At 44.7% G+C, this 16,880-nt stretch overlaps 1 protein-coding gene across 1 annotated transcript in view; it reads left to right on the top strand.

Moving 5' to 3' along the window:
- Window positions 1–16,880, top strand: part of MED12L (mediator complex subunit 12L) — a 101,930-nt gene that overhangs the window by 10,276 nt on the left and 74,774 nt on the right. Inside the window, exons 5-14 of the mRNA XM_069023875.1 lie at window positions 1,060–1,229; window positions 1,847–1,957; window positions 2,339–2,608; window positions 4,739–4,888; window positions 5,384–5,483; window positions 5,662–5,798; window positions 12,535–12,666; window positions 13,871–13,997; window positions 15,998–16,212; window positions 16,559–16,663. Coding sequence (XP_068879976.1) covers window positions 1,060–1,229; window positions 1,847–1,957; window positions 2,339–2,608; window positions 4,739–4,888; window positions 5,384–5,483; window positions 5,662–5,798; window positions 12,535–12,666; window positions 13,871–13,997; window positions 15,998–16,212; window positions 16,559–16,663 — 1,517 coding nt within the window. The remainder of the gene's footprint in view (window positions 1–1,059; window positions 1,230–1,846; window positions 1,958–2,338; window positions 2,609–4,738; window positions 4,889–5,383; window positions 5,484–5,661; window positions 5,799–12,534; window positions 12,667–13,870; window positions 13,998–15,997; window positions 16,213–16,558; window positions 16,664–16,880) is intronic.

Below are 16,880 nucleotides of genomic sequence, written 5' to 3'. Positions count from 1 at the left end.
AACGCAGTGGCACAGAGACATTGGTAATTGCTTTGGGAAAATTATTCTTTCATACTGTCACATGAAATAAATTTGAACTAGTGGATTTAAAATTGTTTTCCCAAAATCAAGCAGATGTTTGATGTAAATGTAGTTAAACTGCTCTGTGTAAACACTAAACCCCACTAGCTTCATTAAGAAATTCCAGTGGGTTTGGGTAGAAAAGCTTCCAATGTGTAGTCTGTATTTGTTGACAGAGCAGCCAATTACAGATGCAAAAGGCAAAAAGAAGGCATGTGCTAGCTGGAGTCTGAGATGGGCAGTGGACAGTGAAAAGAGTTGTGTTTGAGAGTGGTGGTTTCTGTAGCTCTGACAGTAAACAGCTCTGGTTGTCACAGCAACTGCATTATGGAGTCGTAAAAGAGGGTGCTCTTGTTAAATGTTCTGTTTGCTGATAGACACAGCTCTGCCAGAGGTTTGTCTCCAAGATATTCACACATATCCTGGATTGTTCCAGTTGCTGCTGAGATAATTCCTTCCTTACAAATCCTCTTTTCACTGTGCCATGCAGACCTGCTCTGTGCTGGTCACACTGACCACAGAAACTGCTCCTGGGCTGCTGCAGCCTTGTCAGAGTGAAAACTGGAGAAGCTGGCATTTCCAGAGTGGTTGCAGAAGGAATGGTTTTATAACCCATTGCTTGTGCAAATTTCCAATCAGTTTTATGTTGGCTCTGTTTGGAGGGGGAAGGGGGAAAGCAGTAAAGCTTCAGATGGAAGGAAGTAATGTAGTATATTTATTTTATCTATTTCAAGACAGTTTTGTGACTGACTGTTGAAATCCGATCAGACAGACAGGGGATTCCTTAAGGGCACAGCTGTGTCAGTGCAGGCTGCTTGCACACTGACAGCTCTGAGAGCAGGTGCACACAGGAGAGCCCCATTAATTTGCCAGAGGTGCAGGGGTAAGGCTGGGGATGAACATTTCTAGTGACAAAGACAGTGTAACTTTGTTTCGATTCTCACTGTGCAGGAAACCTTTGATCACCTGAAGTTTTCTAATTGCAAACGTATTTTGTAGAATGGACTCAAATTGTAACCAAATACCTCCGAGAGCAGCTGGCAAAGGTTGCAGAGTTCTATCATGGAACTTCGAGCCAAGGCAACAGCTCTGTGGCGATGCCTTCAGAGGTGGAACAAGCCCTGCAGCAGTGGGAATACAATGAAAAACTGTCATTTTATATGTTCCAGGTAATAGTTTTAGGAGTGCAGGGATTTTTTTTTTTTGAGTTACTATTCTTGGAAAATCCAGTTTTAGAACTCAGTGGTAGCTTTTGTCATAAGACTTGCATAAATTGTAAATGCTAATCCCTTTTAGAGATTTGGTGGCTGAAAAAGCTCTGATTTGCTCAGTCTGCCTGATTGCAATTGCAGCAGTGCACTCAATTATTCCCTCATATATCATCCCATCTTTTCAGGGTGTTTTCAGTGACCGTGGCTCAGGCTGAGGCCACTGTGGCACGTGAGGCCTCGGGTGTTGGAGTGGTGGCCGGGCTGTCGGTTCTGCCTGGTTCTAGTGCAGCAGAACACTCTGGTTGTTTCCAGCCCAGGGCAGAAGCAGCAGGAAGGTTCCTGGGAGGGGGTCACCCCTGCTGAAGCTGCGCAGAGCACGGGTGCTGTGCCCGGCTGCCTCCTGTCTGTGGCACTGCTGGCGGCGCCGGGGCTGCAGCGGTGCTTGAGGGAGTTGGTAGCTCTGTGGTGACACAGGTACCAAGGGCTCAACCAGAGTGAAATGAACCATGGAATTACACAGCTGCTTGTTGAGTGCTCCCAGGTAACATGTGATGTGTTATTTGAAATCCTTTAAGGAAGGAATGCTCGAGAGACATGAGTATTTGACATGGATACTGGATGTTTTGGAAAAAATCAGACCCACTGATGATGATCTTCTGAAGCTGTTGTTGCCACTGATGTTGCAGGTACGTGCATGTTTTAAAGCCAAAATCAGTGTAAGTGTGATTCTGTTAAATTTGAACCTGTTAAATTTGTGGTGATAAAATCTATATAAATATTGTTTGGTGCATGATTGGAGTTTATAAACACCTATGAGATGTTCATGCTTTATAATCCTTGACTCAGTTTGGTAGAGGGAATCTTTTACTGTAACTGGTCCTGGAGAGCAGATGAAATTTTTAAGAGAAAGAAGTATAGATGTACATTTGAGCTATTCTTTTCTAACTTCTGGAATCCTAAATACTGGAAGTGTTTCTTTCCAGTTCACTCATGACAACTGTTAGGTTGTCAAGGAAAATGGGCACACGGAGCAGACCGTGTAGTAAACTGCATTTTTTAAATTTCAGTACTCAGAAGAGTTTGTTCAGTCAGCTTACCTGTCCCGCCGCCTTGCATACTTTTGTGCCAGACGCCTGTCCTTGCTGCTCAGCGATGGGCCTAACCTTGGAGCTGCCCACTCCCCTCACATGATCCTCAGACCAAGTAACCCTCCCCTGGCAGTGCCCAGTCCAACTGCCCCTGGTCCTGGGGTGAGCCCAGCACAGCTGACCTGCTTGGATTTCCTCGCCTGCCCTCAGCACCGTCCACTGGTGTATGGACTCAGCTGCATGCTGCAGGTAGACCACTGCTCTGCTGCTCTTTGTTTTCAAGGCTATGTCCGTTCAGTGTGTTGGAAAACAGTGGGGTTTGGGTGGGACAAGTGTGCTAGATGTGGTTTGAAATGTACCTGTGTCCATTAAAGGGTGATGGATGTGGGGAGGGTGGGTTGGGGGGTCTCTGCACCTGCTGAGGCACAATGGAGCAGCCTCCTGGAGAAGCTCGTGGTGTCTGTGTGTCTTTGGCACCTCTGCTGGGGGAAGGAGTGGCTCTGCTGCCTGGGATGGCCGGGCCTTCCCTCTGGGATAGAGGGTTTGCTCCACACATCTCATCCTGTTCTCGTCACCCATGTGGTCCTGCCAGGCTGTGTGTGCCTGCTGAGTGTGGCTGGGCAGCCACAGCACCGTGCTGACCTCCGTGAGCCCTGGCCCACGAGGGCTCCTTTGCTGCCTCCAGCCTGTCACTGATGCCTGGTGCCACTGTAGGACACCTCATGTTGGTTTTGTCAGTTTTATGGGCAGTTTATATTGTCCTACCAACTTCTCCGGTTTTCAAGACTGTAGAACAGAAGAGTCTGCTTGCTTGTGTTTGTTGCTTGGCAATCACAGAAATATCAAGAGAGTAATTACTTTCTGAAGAAGGGCGCTTGTGACGAGCTGTGGTTGTTTGCCTTCCTGAGCCCTGATCTAGTGAGACTTCCCCAAACCCTCCTGCTGTTGTTTGCTCAGTGTCTCTCCCTGGGGGCTGCGCAGCAATGTCCTGCTGCTGGTACCAGGAGTCTGCTGATGCTCATGGGATCACAGCATCATGGAACAGGTCAGGGACCTCTGCAGATAATGTGATCTGTGCCCTCCCTAGGCGGGGTCAGCCAAAGCAGGTTCCGCAGGACGATGTGAGGCTGGGTTTTAATGCCTACTCCAATGCTCTGGGCAGTCTGTTTCAGTCAAAGAGCTCTCCTGGTAGCAGCTCCCTCTCTGAGGGCTGCAGCTTTCCCTGGACGTTGCAGTGTGGGAAGTCCAGAACCCGGAGGCAGGCAGGGTTGTTCCCAGGGCAGGTGTGTTGGCGCTGTCTGAGGAAGGGAAGTGGGAGAGTATCCTCGTCCCTCTCTGCTGAGGGGGCCTGAGCCAGGAGGTTAGATTCTCTCTGGTTCTCAGTGTGCTGTGACTTTTTTCCTCTTGAACATGGATCTGCTCTGGGAATGCTGGGTTTGTCTCCATCCTGGGCTGCTGGGCTGTGCTGTGACCTCTGGCAGTGTTACAGTGATTCTCTACTGGCAACACAGCTGGTCATCTTCCTGCGCAGCCTCTACTGTTTGGGTTTGTGTGTGCTTGTTCTGCTCTTTTCTCTCCCCCTTTCCCTCGTGCCGTCACGTGGGTCCATAGCTCAGCCTGGATTCCCCACCTTTCCAGAGGAATGTTTCTCTAGGCAATGTTTGTCAAGATGCTGTTTTCTAGTCCAGATGTGGACTGGGGGAGCTTCCCAAGAAGCAATCCAACAGTCTCAGAAATGAACATCTATAAGATGAGTCAACTTGTGTCATTTCAGATGATATTGAAGGTCTGACCCCAAAGAGCAGAACATTCTGCTGTAGCTCTGCTCGGTACCAAATGCTGCAGGGTGGTGGTACCTGTGACAGGCCATTGTAAAATGACTGTTTTGAAGCCTGTCAATGCAAAATGCTAAGTTCATGGTGCATTTAAATTACTCCTTTATGCTTTCAAGTCTTGACTGAGGAGTTGATTTTAATTAATTTCTTAAATTTAAAATTTTCACATGTAGCTTCTTTCTCTAAGCTGAACAACAAATGATTTCTTTTTTGTTAAGCCTGTTACCATTGTGCAGAGAGGATCTAGCTGAAATGAACCTTTGGTGATGGTCTTTGATGTTGTTATGAAAGCAATACAAATGGGAATCGAACATGCATATATTTAAATTTATTTCTTTTTAATAATGAAGAAGGAAAATAAAACAGTAGCTGTATTTCCTCAAATGGAAATTCCTAAAGTAGTCATGCATAGGTCTGTCTTATTTCTTTCACTGTAGCAGTCGGACCAAAAGTGATTCTGATCTCATGGACTCTTATTGTTGGTTTTGTCTATCACACATGTTTGGAAAAAGAAATTACTCCTGTTTTGTACTATTGCTTGCAGACCATAACTCTTTGTTGCCCAAGTGCCTTGGTGTGGAATTATTCCACAAATGAAAATAAGAACATTAATCCAGGCTCACCTCTGGATTTACTTCAAGTTGCTCCATCTAGTTTACCTATGCCAGATGGAAATTCAGCCTTTAATCAGCAGGTAAGATCTATTTCTTGCCAGATTATTAAGATTTGGTTTATATCCCAATAACCATTTTGATCATTAGGACTGCAGCCAGTCTAGTGTCAAGGCTAGTGCTGTGCTGGTGTTGACCTTCATTGTGGGACAGCTTTGGGGAAAATATCAGGAATTTTATTTACATTCAGATGTTTTCTGTTATTAAACTGAAATTACTTAAAGATGTAAAATGGCAAATAAGAGGAAGCTTTGTGTATGTATTGGGAGATGTGACTTTTCAGACATGCTGAAAGTTAAGTTTTGCTGGGTGGAATGAAAGGAGATGATGTTTTATTGTGCAAGAAGATTCTTAGCAGAGAAGATTTGAACAGAACGTCCCTCAGTTTGTTGTTCCCAAATGCAGGGAGTGTTGTGGAACACTGTGGGGTACCTTGTTCCTGCTGAGAACTGTCATAGGCTTGACGTGGAAATTGACACTTCCCACCACCAGCTAATTATCAGCTCTATTTCTTACAGGTTCGGGCAAAGATTTATGAAGTAGAACAGCAGATAAAGCAAAGAGGCCATGCTGTGGAGGTGCGGTGGTCGTTTGACAAGTGCCAAGAGTCAACTGCAGGTAAGACAATTCCAAACAAACACTGGAGATTTAGGGTTTACATCTGTTCTTCCTTGAACAGTATAATGAGTGTAATTCTGTTGCCTTACCATTAATCCCAGCAATAGATTGCCAGGTGAATGTCTTCCTGTGTAAACCCATTTTTTTTGCCCTGCTCCTGTCCCACTCCCATCTCCAGGGGTGACCATCAGCCGGGTTCTGCACACCTTGGAAGTGTTGGATCGGCATTGTTTTGACAGATCAGATTCCAGCAATTCCATGGAGACACTTTATCATAAGATCTTCTGGGCAAATCAGAGTAAGGATAACCAAGAGGTAATGGCTGGAGTCTCCTCTCAATTCATCATCTATCGACAATGGATTTAATTTTTACTTATATGAATTGTGTTTATTTGATAGAGAAGCTTTGGGTTTTCTTGGTGTGTTTTTTTCTTTACTAATGGGCAGCTGGGTTATAGGATGCAACTGCTCTTTGCTGTTGCCATCGTATTCTTCAGTGCTGTGTACTGCAAACCTCAGGAGAAATGATCTAGCAAGGGGTTTTTTTGATGCTGCCAAGTAAAATTCCAGATTATTGCCTTGTTGACAACTTTTGCATCTATTGTAGCAAGTAATAAATTACTAGGCTTTTTAGTAGATTCTAAAAAATATTCTAAAATATTCTAAATATTCTAAAATATTCTAAAACTACATACTCCTGGAGTTTTTGATATTTTTGCCCCTGCTCCTAAACCCATTTCCAGAGATCAATAAAAAATTTAATCAGTAATCCTTGGAATTTTTGAGTCCTTGTTTTTTTTAGTGTGTGTGTAGTGCAGATAATAATGGCACTGGGTGTATGTATAACACCAAACTCCTGAATTTCCTTGGAAGGTGTTCGGAGAAAAGAAATATCTGAGTTTAAATATACACTGTTGGAGTAAAATTTGAAAGTGGAAAATATGAGTGGGTCTGTTTTGTGACTCCACCCATGTTCTGTCAGTAGCTGTGTTCTCAGCCAGTGATGGTCGTAGTTCAGGACCCTCTGCACAGACCTGCTGCATTGTCACTGTCAATCACTGCTTTAATGGCTTTGCATTAAACAAGCAGAATGTAGTGTTGGGGGGATGACACATCTGGAAGCACTTCCAGAGAGACAGACGTGCCAGCAAACCATTAGGTGGAGCTCAGAACAGGTAAGATGGAGTGAAACGTTTGCCAGAGTTGTCCTTGAGTTCCCGATACACTTTTATGGTAATCAGAGAGAAGCTGAGGAAGGAGAGCTGTCACAGCAGGCAGGGGAAGTCACTGAAAGTTCTTAGCCCTAATGCCTGGGTGACATCAGGACTTTAGCACACGGATGTGCTGTGGTTTTGAACAGGTAGGGTGTGATATGCTTTATCATTTGGGTGCTGGCTTTCTGTTTTCATTTGCTTTTGGAGCTGAATGGTGTGGTTTTGTGCTGTTGCAAATGTATTTGTCTCTTTTTGTTTCCTTCTCCCTGTCTGTGTTCCAAAGTTTTTCTGACTTCCAGATACAATTGTAGTAACACTCTGTGTTTAAAAAGACAGTGTTGGTAGGGAAACTTCTGAAATTCGTTATTCTGTTCGTAATGCAGATTGTCTGCCACTATTGCCTTTGTCTTATGGTACTTTGAGTTGAGGTTGGGTTGCCTTGAAAACATGCTGCTTTGGCCCCCTAGAGCTGTGCTCCCCAGTTCAGGGTACCAGACATTTTTATTCAGGTATGTCCATTTGATTTGCAGGAAATCTTCTAATGGCACCACATTGTACTATGCAGTGAAGAATGATGAGTGGGAATAAAGCATTGTTGGATATGAGAGCAGTGTGCCTGTGTTTGCACAGCAGGCTCAGGGGATCAGAGGGAGAGCAGAAGCAGAGAAGATGCTGACTTCTTTCTGAGAGAAGAAAACTGAGCTTTGAAAGTTTTAGCCTTACCTTACCAGATTTGGAGCTGAGAAGAAATTAAACTGCCAAATTATGTACAGCTTCTTAACCACATCTGGAATTTTCAAGACTTAGTTGTTGCTTGGCTCAAGCTCAACTTTTGGCCCTGGTGCAGAGTGCCTGATGGATGGTGCCTGTGCATTTGACATTTGAACTTCCAAAGCCACATAGAACGGTTTGGGTTGGGAGGGATCTTAAATATCTTCCAGTTCCATCCTCCTGCCATGGTCAGGGAGCCCACACATCCACATTACCAGTGCAGGCTCAGGTGTCACCTGCTGGGCAGGCTGTGGTGAGCACCTGGCGGGCCGGCCCTGCCCTGCCCTGCCCTGCCCAGCCCCCGGGGGAGAGATTGCAGAGCCCCGGCGTAGGGGATGGATTGCAAGAGCCCCGGGAGGGTTGCGGAGCCCCGGGAGCGCTGCCGAGGCTGCCGAGCCGCCCCACGGCCGCTGGATGTCGGCCGCTCCCCGCGCCCGCAGGGATGTCACCACGTGCGGTCTGTTTGTCTTTTTTTGTCTCTAGTTTACTTCCCCTTAATAAATTTCTGCTTTTCACTGGCAGAAGAGGCCATAAATCACGAGGCCGTGTACACTGTTTTCAGCTGGCAGCTCATGGAAGCTTGTAAGGATTTTAATTTTGTAAATAGGATATCCACTACTAGGATGTCTGCCTACAGACATTGTTATTGTTGTTAAAAATGTTCTTTGAAGGACAGCTTGTCTGCTGCCTGTGTTTTGATGTGAGCCCAACTGAAGCATGTTTGGAACCTATTTCCTGTCTATTTTTCCTGTTTTAATATCTTGATTTGAGCCTTAATCATGGGTCACACGTGTTTTAGTGGTGGACTTAGCAGTGCCGTCTTAATGGTTTGGTCTTAAAAGCCTTTTCCAGCCGTAATGATTCTGTGATTCTCTCCCAGCTGGCCCTTGTGTGGCAGGTTTCCATACAGGCAAGGGGCTCCCATCAGGCTGTGTGCAACCCAAAACCCAGCACTAAGTGTAGCTGACAGAGGCTGAGCTCTTTGTTCATGAAGTTTCAAATAATAATAGCAGTTGTTGAATTGTTTTGGTGGGAAGGTCTGATGGCCCATAAAGATGTAACATCACAATGAATGCAGTAACAGGGTTGCTGCCCAGTGAGTGTGGCAGTGTGCACCGAGCAATGAAAGGACCTCCCATTTCTGGTTCTCTTTGACTTGTGTGGGTTCCTCAGGAGATCTGCCTGAGTAGGAGGGCTCAAAACCTATGATGTGTCATAAAGCAGTAAATTCACTTTCTTTTTAGATGGGATTGCAGAGAAAACTACTGATCTTCTTTCTGGCCACAAGTATTTTCCATCTGACATTTCCTTGACTCAAATAATCCCTTGTGCACAGCTCCAGAATGATTTTCACAGTGCTGATTTTTGTGACGGTGTAAATCCAGTAAACAGTCTGTATTGCTACCATACAGTTTTAAATTAGAATAAAGTTTTTACACTAGTCCAGACTTGGAACACCCATGACTTGTCTGCAGCCCCAGTTAGCAAGGAGTCCCTATGAGGGCAGGACTTGATTTGGGCAGAAACAGAGTCCTCAGAAGGGTGAGCTGGAGAATGCAATAATGACTTTCTCATGTCTATAACAACTCTTCAGTGAGTTCACCTGTCATTTTCCTAGGGCTTAATCCCACTCAAATTTCACTGAACATTTGGACTAAGTGTATTTTATTATCTGTCACAGTCTGTCACAGGTACCACTATGGAAGGGAACTGAGAAAGAATAGCTTTTTTACCTCGTAATACTTTTTGGTGTAGAATGATTGGTGAGACTCCTGAACTTGTCAGTCTCCAGTGTAGCAAAATACAGCTTGGTTAAGTATAGCTTGAAATGCACCTCAGCAGTGGGGGATACCTGGTACATGCAGCTTGGTACCAGGATTTTCTAGCCAGTGTGCAGTAGTGACTGGAGGAGAGAAGAGAGTGTTTGATTTTTAAGGACTGATGTTGAATTTCTTGAAATCACTATGTAGAATCCTGAAACTCCATGGATATTTATGCACTCGTTCTGCTTTTAAAGATTAGGGCTCTGCACTTGTATTTAGTCTTGCTTCTTGTGTTGTCTTTGAAGTCCATCTGAATTCTTATGATGCCAAGAGATGTTTTTCACTTTAGAGTGAAAAAGTCCTGTTTTGAATGTGGTTCTCACGAATGGGGCTTGTGACAAACGCAGAGAGTTGATATTTATCTTTCTGGCATCACTTTTCTGGAAATGAAACAAACAAACAAAACTCCCCACCCCACTGTGGGAAAGGAGCTCTGACGGATCTTGAAGTCACGGAGCTTCGATTTAACATTTGTAACTATGTGGGAGACCCAAATCTGAGTGTGTTGGGCTGCTTGACAGGAAAGAGAGACAAGATGAGCAAAATAATATCTGGAGAATCAGTCTGTTTCCCCAAGTGCTGAGAAAATAGAGCATGTTCTGAGTAGTCTTGTAATAGTTTTAATAATGCAGTTAGCATTGCTTTGGTTGCTCAAATTGCTTAGTTACCTGTCTGCGTATTTTCTTCCTTTTTTATTTTAGGAAATCCAATGCCAGGTTCCTGCTCATCTAAAGGAGTTAAAGTACAAAATCTCTCTGGAATGAAAAAATTTCTTCTGTGACTTAAATAACTGATAGCGACCCTAATAGGAACACACAGCTTGCTTTTTCTTTTTATACTAGACAGCTTTTAAAGCAGGGTTAATGTTTTGTTGAACACAGTCTCATCTTTTAAAGAAATGTGCAAATGGTACTGTCTTTGGGCTGCTGTCAGGGCTGCTGTGTATGTGCAGCACTTGCCTTGGGCCCTGGTGGGCTGCAGTCAGGAGCGTTTTGTATCCTGTACTTCACTCTGCATTGCTTGTTGCAGCACAGTTAGTTGGTTTTAACCTCCCAAGCTTTGAGGATAGTTTGTCCATAGAGTAGTACAGCCTGAGAGCTCTGGTGTGGCAGATATGCAGATGTGTTTCCAAAGGTAATGAGCTGTCTTATCTCCAAGCTCCTCGGGAACAGAGGCATGGAAATCTTTCCTTTTAATACTTTCCTGTGTTACTAATTGTGGAGCTTTTTTAAACCTAAACCCAAAGCAACTCTTTTCTAATTTTCTTCACCCACCTTTGCTTCCAGTTATAAACTGGAGATAATGAAGCCTTTGGTTTTCTCCAGGAGGGTCTGACTGAGGCTTTCAGGAGGTTACAATTATTTTGGATCATGGATAAATGACAGATGTTGGGAATGAGTTGTCTAAACTTGATCTCTTGCTTCAAAGGGATGTGTGCTATGTATTGTAGATAATTTCTCCCATTTTATGTCACCTTGAAGTGTTTTTGTCACATTAGTACTTGTGGAAGTTTGGGAGTCTTGAGGGAGGATCTTGTCTGTGGAGAGTTTCCCTCAAGCCCAGGGAGCTACTGTTCTTGCATGCCCACACCCATGCTCTGCTTCAGTACCTTGTGTCTTGTCTTCCCTACAAAACACTGTCATTTAATAATGTGTGAACTGATCTTTTTGTTTTCCTGCCCCTGAAATTTTAAGAGTAAAAATGTGACCTTAATGCTGCTCTTTGAGGTAGCACTTTGAGCCCCTCTGAAGCGTGCTCTGTGCTTGTTCAGACCAGCTGCAGATGCAAGACCCCAGCTAAGACAAATCCAGAGGCTGGTTATTCCGAGAGGTGCTGCTTGATGCATTCTGAGTGTGTGTGAGTAAATGTGGTGTTGGAAGAGAGGAAGCCCTGAGGTACAGCCTTTGTGACACAGGAAGCAGTGCGGCTCCATATTTGTTATTTCCAGTCAAAAGCAAGATAACATGTTTGATGGCCAGACCCCTCAGCTTTCCTTGTCTCAGCTGCTGCCAGAGCCCTGTGTTCCAAGAACCCAGTGTGTAGGAATGGCTCTGGTGGTCCCAAAAAAAGTCTGCATCAGTGGAGAGCATCAGAGTCTTTTGAGTGTTCTGCATTGTCTTCAGAATTCGATGGCATCCATGGTTCTGTGGGTAGCTGACTGCATCTCACCACAGCAGTGGTGATGTCACCATGTTGCTTCATTTGGGTAAGAGAAAAGCATTTCCCTTCTTCCTCCACTCCCCCTGCCCTAGTTGTGTAGTATCTCTTGCTTACTGTTAAAGTGTATTTACAGGGAACCTCTCTGATGTGTGTGTGTACACAGCAGCCTTGTTCAGCACAAACTTATGCTCTGTTTTTCTGAGGGAAGTTGGGACAGCTGTGAAGCAGGAACTTTCATGCTCTCGGGTCTGTAATTCCCAATCACTTTGAGGAAAGTGTTCAGTTGCTGAGGATGCCATGCTTGGCTCCAGCCCTTGTGATGGTCACTGCTCTGTGTAGCTTCCAGTGACCTTGGGGAAGGAAGGAAAATCACATCTCTTTAATTTGCAGGTTGGTTATGTTGAAGTGTTCAGAGATGGTGGCCAGCTTGGGAGGGACAAGTGAGATCAGCTCAGGAGCACACAAGGAAAAAGTACTGGATATAAGCACATTACATCCCATTGCTGCTCTGTAAACACAGAAACTCTGTTTCTTAAAAATGTCAGAAATAAAACGGAGCTTTTGAGGAGTTTTTCAGCCTTGGTTATCTGACAGATAATGCCTTTAGAGGTTGAGGGGGTGTTTTGTTTTGTTTATTGTAATGTGTCTGTGGGATGCAAGTCAGAGTCTGGAAACAGACAGAGGAGGTCTGGAAGATGAGCGTACGGAGCGTGTAAATCCCGTGTGGTTAGTGGGCTGGGAGGCTCTGTGAGTACACTGTTCCTCTTCCTCTTGCTCACAAGGCACATCACCCTTCCCTGGTTTTGTGAAGCAACTTTATCATAAAATAAAATTTTGATTTGAGTCTCAGCAGTATGAAAACTGGGGATTTCCCTCTTTGGCTTCCAGCTTATATTTCATGTGAAAATACTGCAAAGAAAGCAAATGTGTGCAGGTGACAGCAAATGTGTGCATCGAAAGACCAAACTCCAGCTCATTCAGCTTTTCTTCCTGCGGAGTGCTGGCTGCTGCAGGCTGCTGGGTTGGAGATCAGGTTGTGGGCTGTGTGGGTGAGCTGGTTTCTGTCTGTTCTGCCCTGCACAGGTAGTCCCAAATGACGAGGCTGTGGTGATGCTGCTCTGTGAGTGGGCCGTGAGCTGTAAGAGGTCTGGGAAGCACAGGGCCATGGCTGTGGCCAGGCTCCTGGAGAAGAGGCAAGCGGAAATTGAGGCAGAAGTAAGTTGTTTCTACTTCAGCGCCGTGTGACAGTGTGCTTAAAGAGGTAGATATTTCTAAGGAAGCTTCACTTTAATCTCATAACAAAAGGAGTGAGTTTGGCATTTGGAGGACTGGGGATCTTTGTCATCAATTTACAGTTTATAAATTCTAGAAAAGTTTAGCATGAAAAAGCCTTCTATTTAAAGTAAGAAATTGCAGCCTAACTCAGGAAGGTCTGTGTTAGCTGACTTATGTCTGTTAGAAAAAGTGTTTCACTTTTGTGAGCTGCTTGCCCAACTAGAGGAATGCCAGAGGAGCTGGGTGTGGGTCTTACAGAGGGGTGTGGGTCTGGCCAGTGGGGCGTAGCTGTCACCTGGTGGGGGACTTTGTGAAAGTTCCAAAGCCAAGATCCAATCTGAGGCAAAATTCAAGTGTAACTTTAAGTCTTGCATTCTGTAGAATTCCTTTGTTTTCGGGGGAAATGAGGTCCTGCAGAAGCAGGGTGCTGTAGTGCCATCTCTGATGTGAACTGTTGTCTGTTGTGGCAGAAGATCCCACTCCAGCTTGCCTAAGCTGCCCCATCTGGAACTGCAGCAACACCAGCTCTGCCCTGCAGTGGGGCTGGAGCAGGGCAGTGTCCCTGTGGCCCCCTGGCACTGCCAGAGCTGCTGCCTCTGCCTCGCCCATCTGTGCCACCCGGAGTTCTGCTGGGCACTGTTTTCCTAGAAAAAGGTCCCCAGCAAAGTAATGTGTGTTGTCTCTTCCACCTGGGTGTGGGACAGACAGGTGAGAGCACTCCCAGAGCTGCAGAAAGACTTTGGCTTTCCGAAGCTTCTCTGCCTTGTCTGCCCTCACCACAAACCAGCTTAGGGGAACGGAGTCACTACTTTGTTTCTGCCTCACTGCACCCAAATCCACCCAAAGCAGGGGGCTTTGCCCTGGTCATTGTTCAAATGTAATTTGCACAGACAAAAGAAGCTTCCTTTTTTATTCACAGTGGTCCTGGAAGTTCCTTTCCAGTCAGTAACCCAAAATAATTAAATAAAGCACCTTAGAAATAACCAAACTAGTTAATAGGAAAAGCCTGTCATTCTAGAGTGAGTCTGGATTTTATGCAGAGGTAAGAAACAGTCACACATGTGGTGGCCTCAGATGCAAATGCTGGGGATATTGTGTGCATTTGGGTATAGAGACATGCTTTTTTATTTATTTAACTGTGCAGAAATGTGGTGAATCTGAAGTCCTAGATGAAAAGGAATCTCTGTCTTCAGCCTCCTTGACAGGTTCCAGTCTTCCTGTTTTCCAGAATGTCCTGCTACGGTTTTTGGATACACAAGCTCCCTCGTTATGTGAGTATGAACTAATTCCAGATATTCCAAAGTAGGTCAGAAACAGCTGGTAGGGTGCCTGGATGCTGAAGTTACTGGTTTGCTGTAGCAGGTGTTTCAGTTGCTGTATTGGCTCTATTTTCATATGGACATTTTTTGGTTTTAGATTTCTTGTCTTGCTATAGGATCCTTCTGTGGGTTTTGATTCCCCCCCCCCCAAAAAAAAAAAGAAAATTTGCTTAAAATGTGTTTATTTCTGTTTAAGATCAGTGAGATTTGGGGAAATTGCTTGCACTCTGTGCATATTTAACACCAAGCACTTGTCTCTTTCTGTCATCTCCATGTTCTCAGTGACTGACTTAGAAATGGGATGTGAGTGTTGCAGTCAAAAGCTGTTGGCTGACAGATAGCGGATTGAAAAAAGGACATTTTCTTTGTTCATTGAGGGCTGCTCCATGACGTGTCTTGTCTGGAAAAACTTCCTGATAGCACCTGATAGCATTCTTCCTGGTTCTTCTTAAGTACTGTGGGTTAAGGCATCTTTTTTTCCTAATGCCCTTAAAATAAAAGGGATTTTAAGTGGTTTGAAACATGGTACTGAAAACTCCCAACATCTGAAAAAGAAGAAACTTCTTAAAAATGTGTTTCAGACTTAGAGGTATTGGCAGTGCTCTGTTTTTCTGTCAGTGGTGATCCTGGTTTTAATAAACCATCTATTTGTTTTAGTAAATTTTTTTTACTAAACTATTTGTGTTAGTAAATTTTGTGTTTCTGCTGTGATTGCTTCGAATGTGGTACTGGCCTCTGTGGTCTGGGGAGCTCTGCAAGGCAGGGGAGGGAGAGAGCTGGGCATGTTTCTCGTGTTTGAAATGTCCTTTGGTGTTTGGGAGAGCTGGACAAGTTTTGGGGTGTTGTGTTGGTTTTAGTGTGGTTGAGCTTCTGAGTCTCCACAAATGAAAAGCACCTAGGGGCTGTATTTGAGGGAGGGCGGCTCATCTGGGCTCAGGTGTGTGTTTTGGGATGCTCCTCCCTGCACCCCCAGCCTTGCTCCTGAAGGGGGTTGGCATGAGCAGGACCTGGGGCTGCAGCGACAGGTTCTGACCCTGGCTGCTCACAGCCGCTGTGCTGCAGCCTAGTGAGGATGGCTGAACACCAGCGGTGTTACATGCTGGCTCATTTGAACTCTAAAGCCCGATTTCCTTTTAAGTAAATGGTGATGATTTGGGTTTGGTAGTTCTTCCATTGTGTAATAGATTTGGTGTGGTATAAAGCTATTTTCTGTTAACCTCAATGTTGCAAGTCCTTCTGTGGCAAAGAACAAGTCAATTTAAATACAGCTGTGACAGATGAAAACTTAATAACATTTTATATGTTGTCTTTCTTTTGGCTTTGTTTGGTGCTAGCAAAGTAACATGCATTTATTTTAATAATTGTTCTCTTGGTATGTGTGAGCATCTCTAATTGATAAACTACATTGTGCTGTCAAACTTAAATGAAAAAATTGCTTTTACATCTTGGAGGCCTGACATGCAGATCCCAAGTTCTCTGCAAATATTTTATAAAGTTTTCTGTTATGAATGCAAAACTGCTGTAGGTAAGACAGTAATTTGGGAGGAAGGGCTAGCTGTTGGGTGGCCTGTTATAATTCAAAGCTTCAGTTTAATTTTTCTTCACACAAGGAATGTCCTTGGCCCTCGTCCTCCCTCAGTTTAATTTTCCGATGTGTTTGAACATTGTAATTGACAGCTGAGCCCCTGTCCCTAGCTGGGGCAGGTGGGTATGGGTGGGATGCTCTGGAACCCTCTGAGGTCTGTCCCATGTCTGAAACTGACAGGACCATGCAGGTTAGATGGGGAATGGTTTGTTCTTTGGAGACAAGGAGAAACCTGTGCAGATTCCCAAGATGTTTTTAGTAGGCCTTGAAAATTAACATGCTGGAGTTTGCAATTTGGATAGTTCAAACCCAAATATTTACAAGCTGAAATGGCAGTTTAACTATTTTGTTTTCTTTTTTTGGGTAGCTGACCCAAGCAGTGACCTCGAGAAGACAGAGTTCGTGAATTTGGTGCTGCTTTTCTCAGAATTCACTCGGCATGAAGTTTTCTCTCATGATGCCTACATGTGCACTTTAATATCTCGTGGGGACTTGTCCACCACTGCAGCTCCCAGACCACGGTCCCCTAATGGGGCAGCTGTGGGTGAACACTGTTCTAAGGATCCTGATGTGAAACTGGAGGTAACACTTCATGCTATTCCCCTGTTTGCTGTTCTGCTTTGTGAAACATGGGTTTTCACCGAAGCATCAGTATTTCAGATACGAGATACTGGGGGGTTTAATCTCTGTCTCCTTGTCTTTTTCTCTTTGAGAAGTCTGAAAGGGATTCATTAGCTTAGTTTCTATGTAAATATTGCTGTTTTGGTGTAGATGTACTGAACTGGCAGCTGCCTGGGGATCTGAGTAACACAGGACAAACAGAAAGGCACAGCTTTGAAAGACTTGGAGTGCTTGGGTTTACCTGTCATCAGTTAAATGGATCTTCAGTAAAATATGACTGATACTTGCTTTTCTCTCTGACAATTAGGATCATGGTATTATGGAACATGTGAGCATTGATTCAGGAACCGCTGGTATTTTTGATGATGTAGACAAGAGTGACTTTAAGGCAGATTTTAGTTCAGAATTTCCAGTATGTTTGCCTTTGATTCTCTGCATGCCTCTGATGCTTTAGGTGCCTGTGGCTGCTGTTGCCATTTCCACTGAATGTCCCTCTGTGCTCCAGCATCACCTTGCTCCTTCCATCCACAGCCAGTGGCCTTTGGCATCCAGTCCCCGCTGTCTCTGTGTCAGTGTATTGCCTCATCACTCTGCATCCCTGCTGTGGGACACTCTGTGCTGCCCTGCTT

The sequence above is a fragment of the Aphelocoma coerulescens genome, chromosome 9, assembly GCF_041296385.1.
Source record: "Aphelocoma coerulescens isolate FSJ_1873_10779 chromosome 9, UR_Acoe_1.0, whole genome shotgun sequence".
Classification (NCBI taxonomy): Eukaryota; Metazoa; Chordata; class Aves; order Passeriformes; family Corvidae; genus Aphelocoma; species Aphelocoma coerulescens.
The sequence above is the reverse complement of the archived record's forward strand: the minus strand, read 5'-3'. Positions and strand labels throughout refer to the sequence as shown.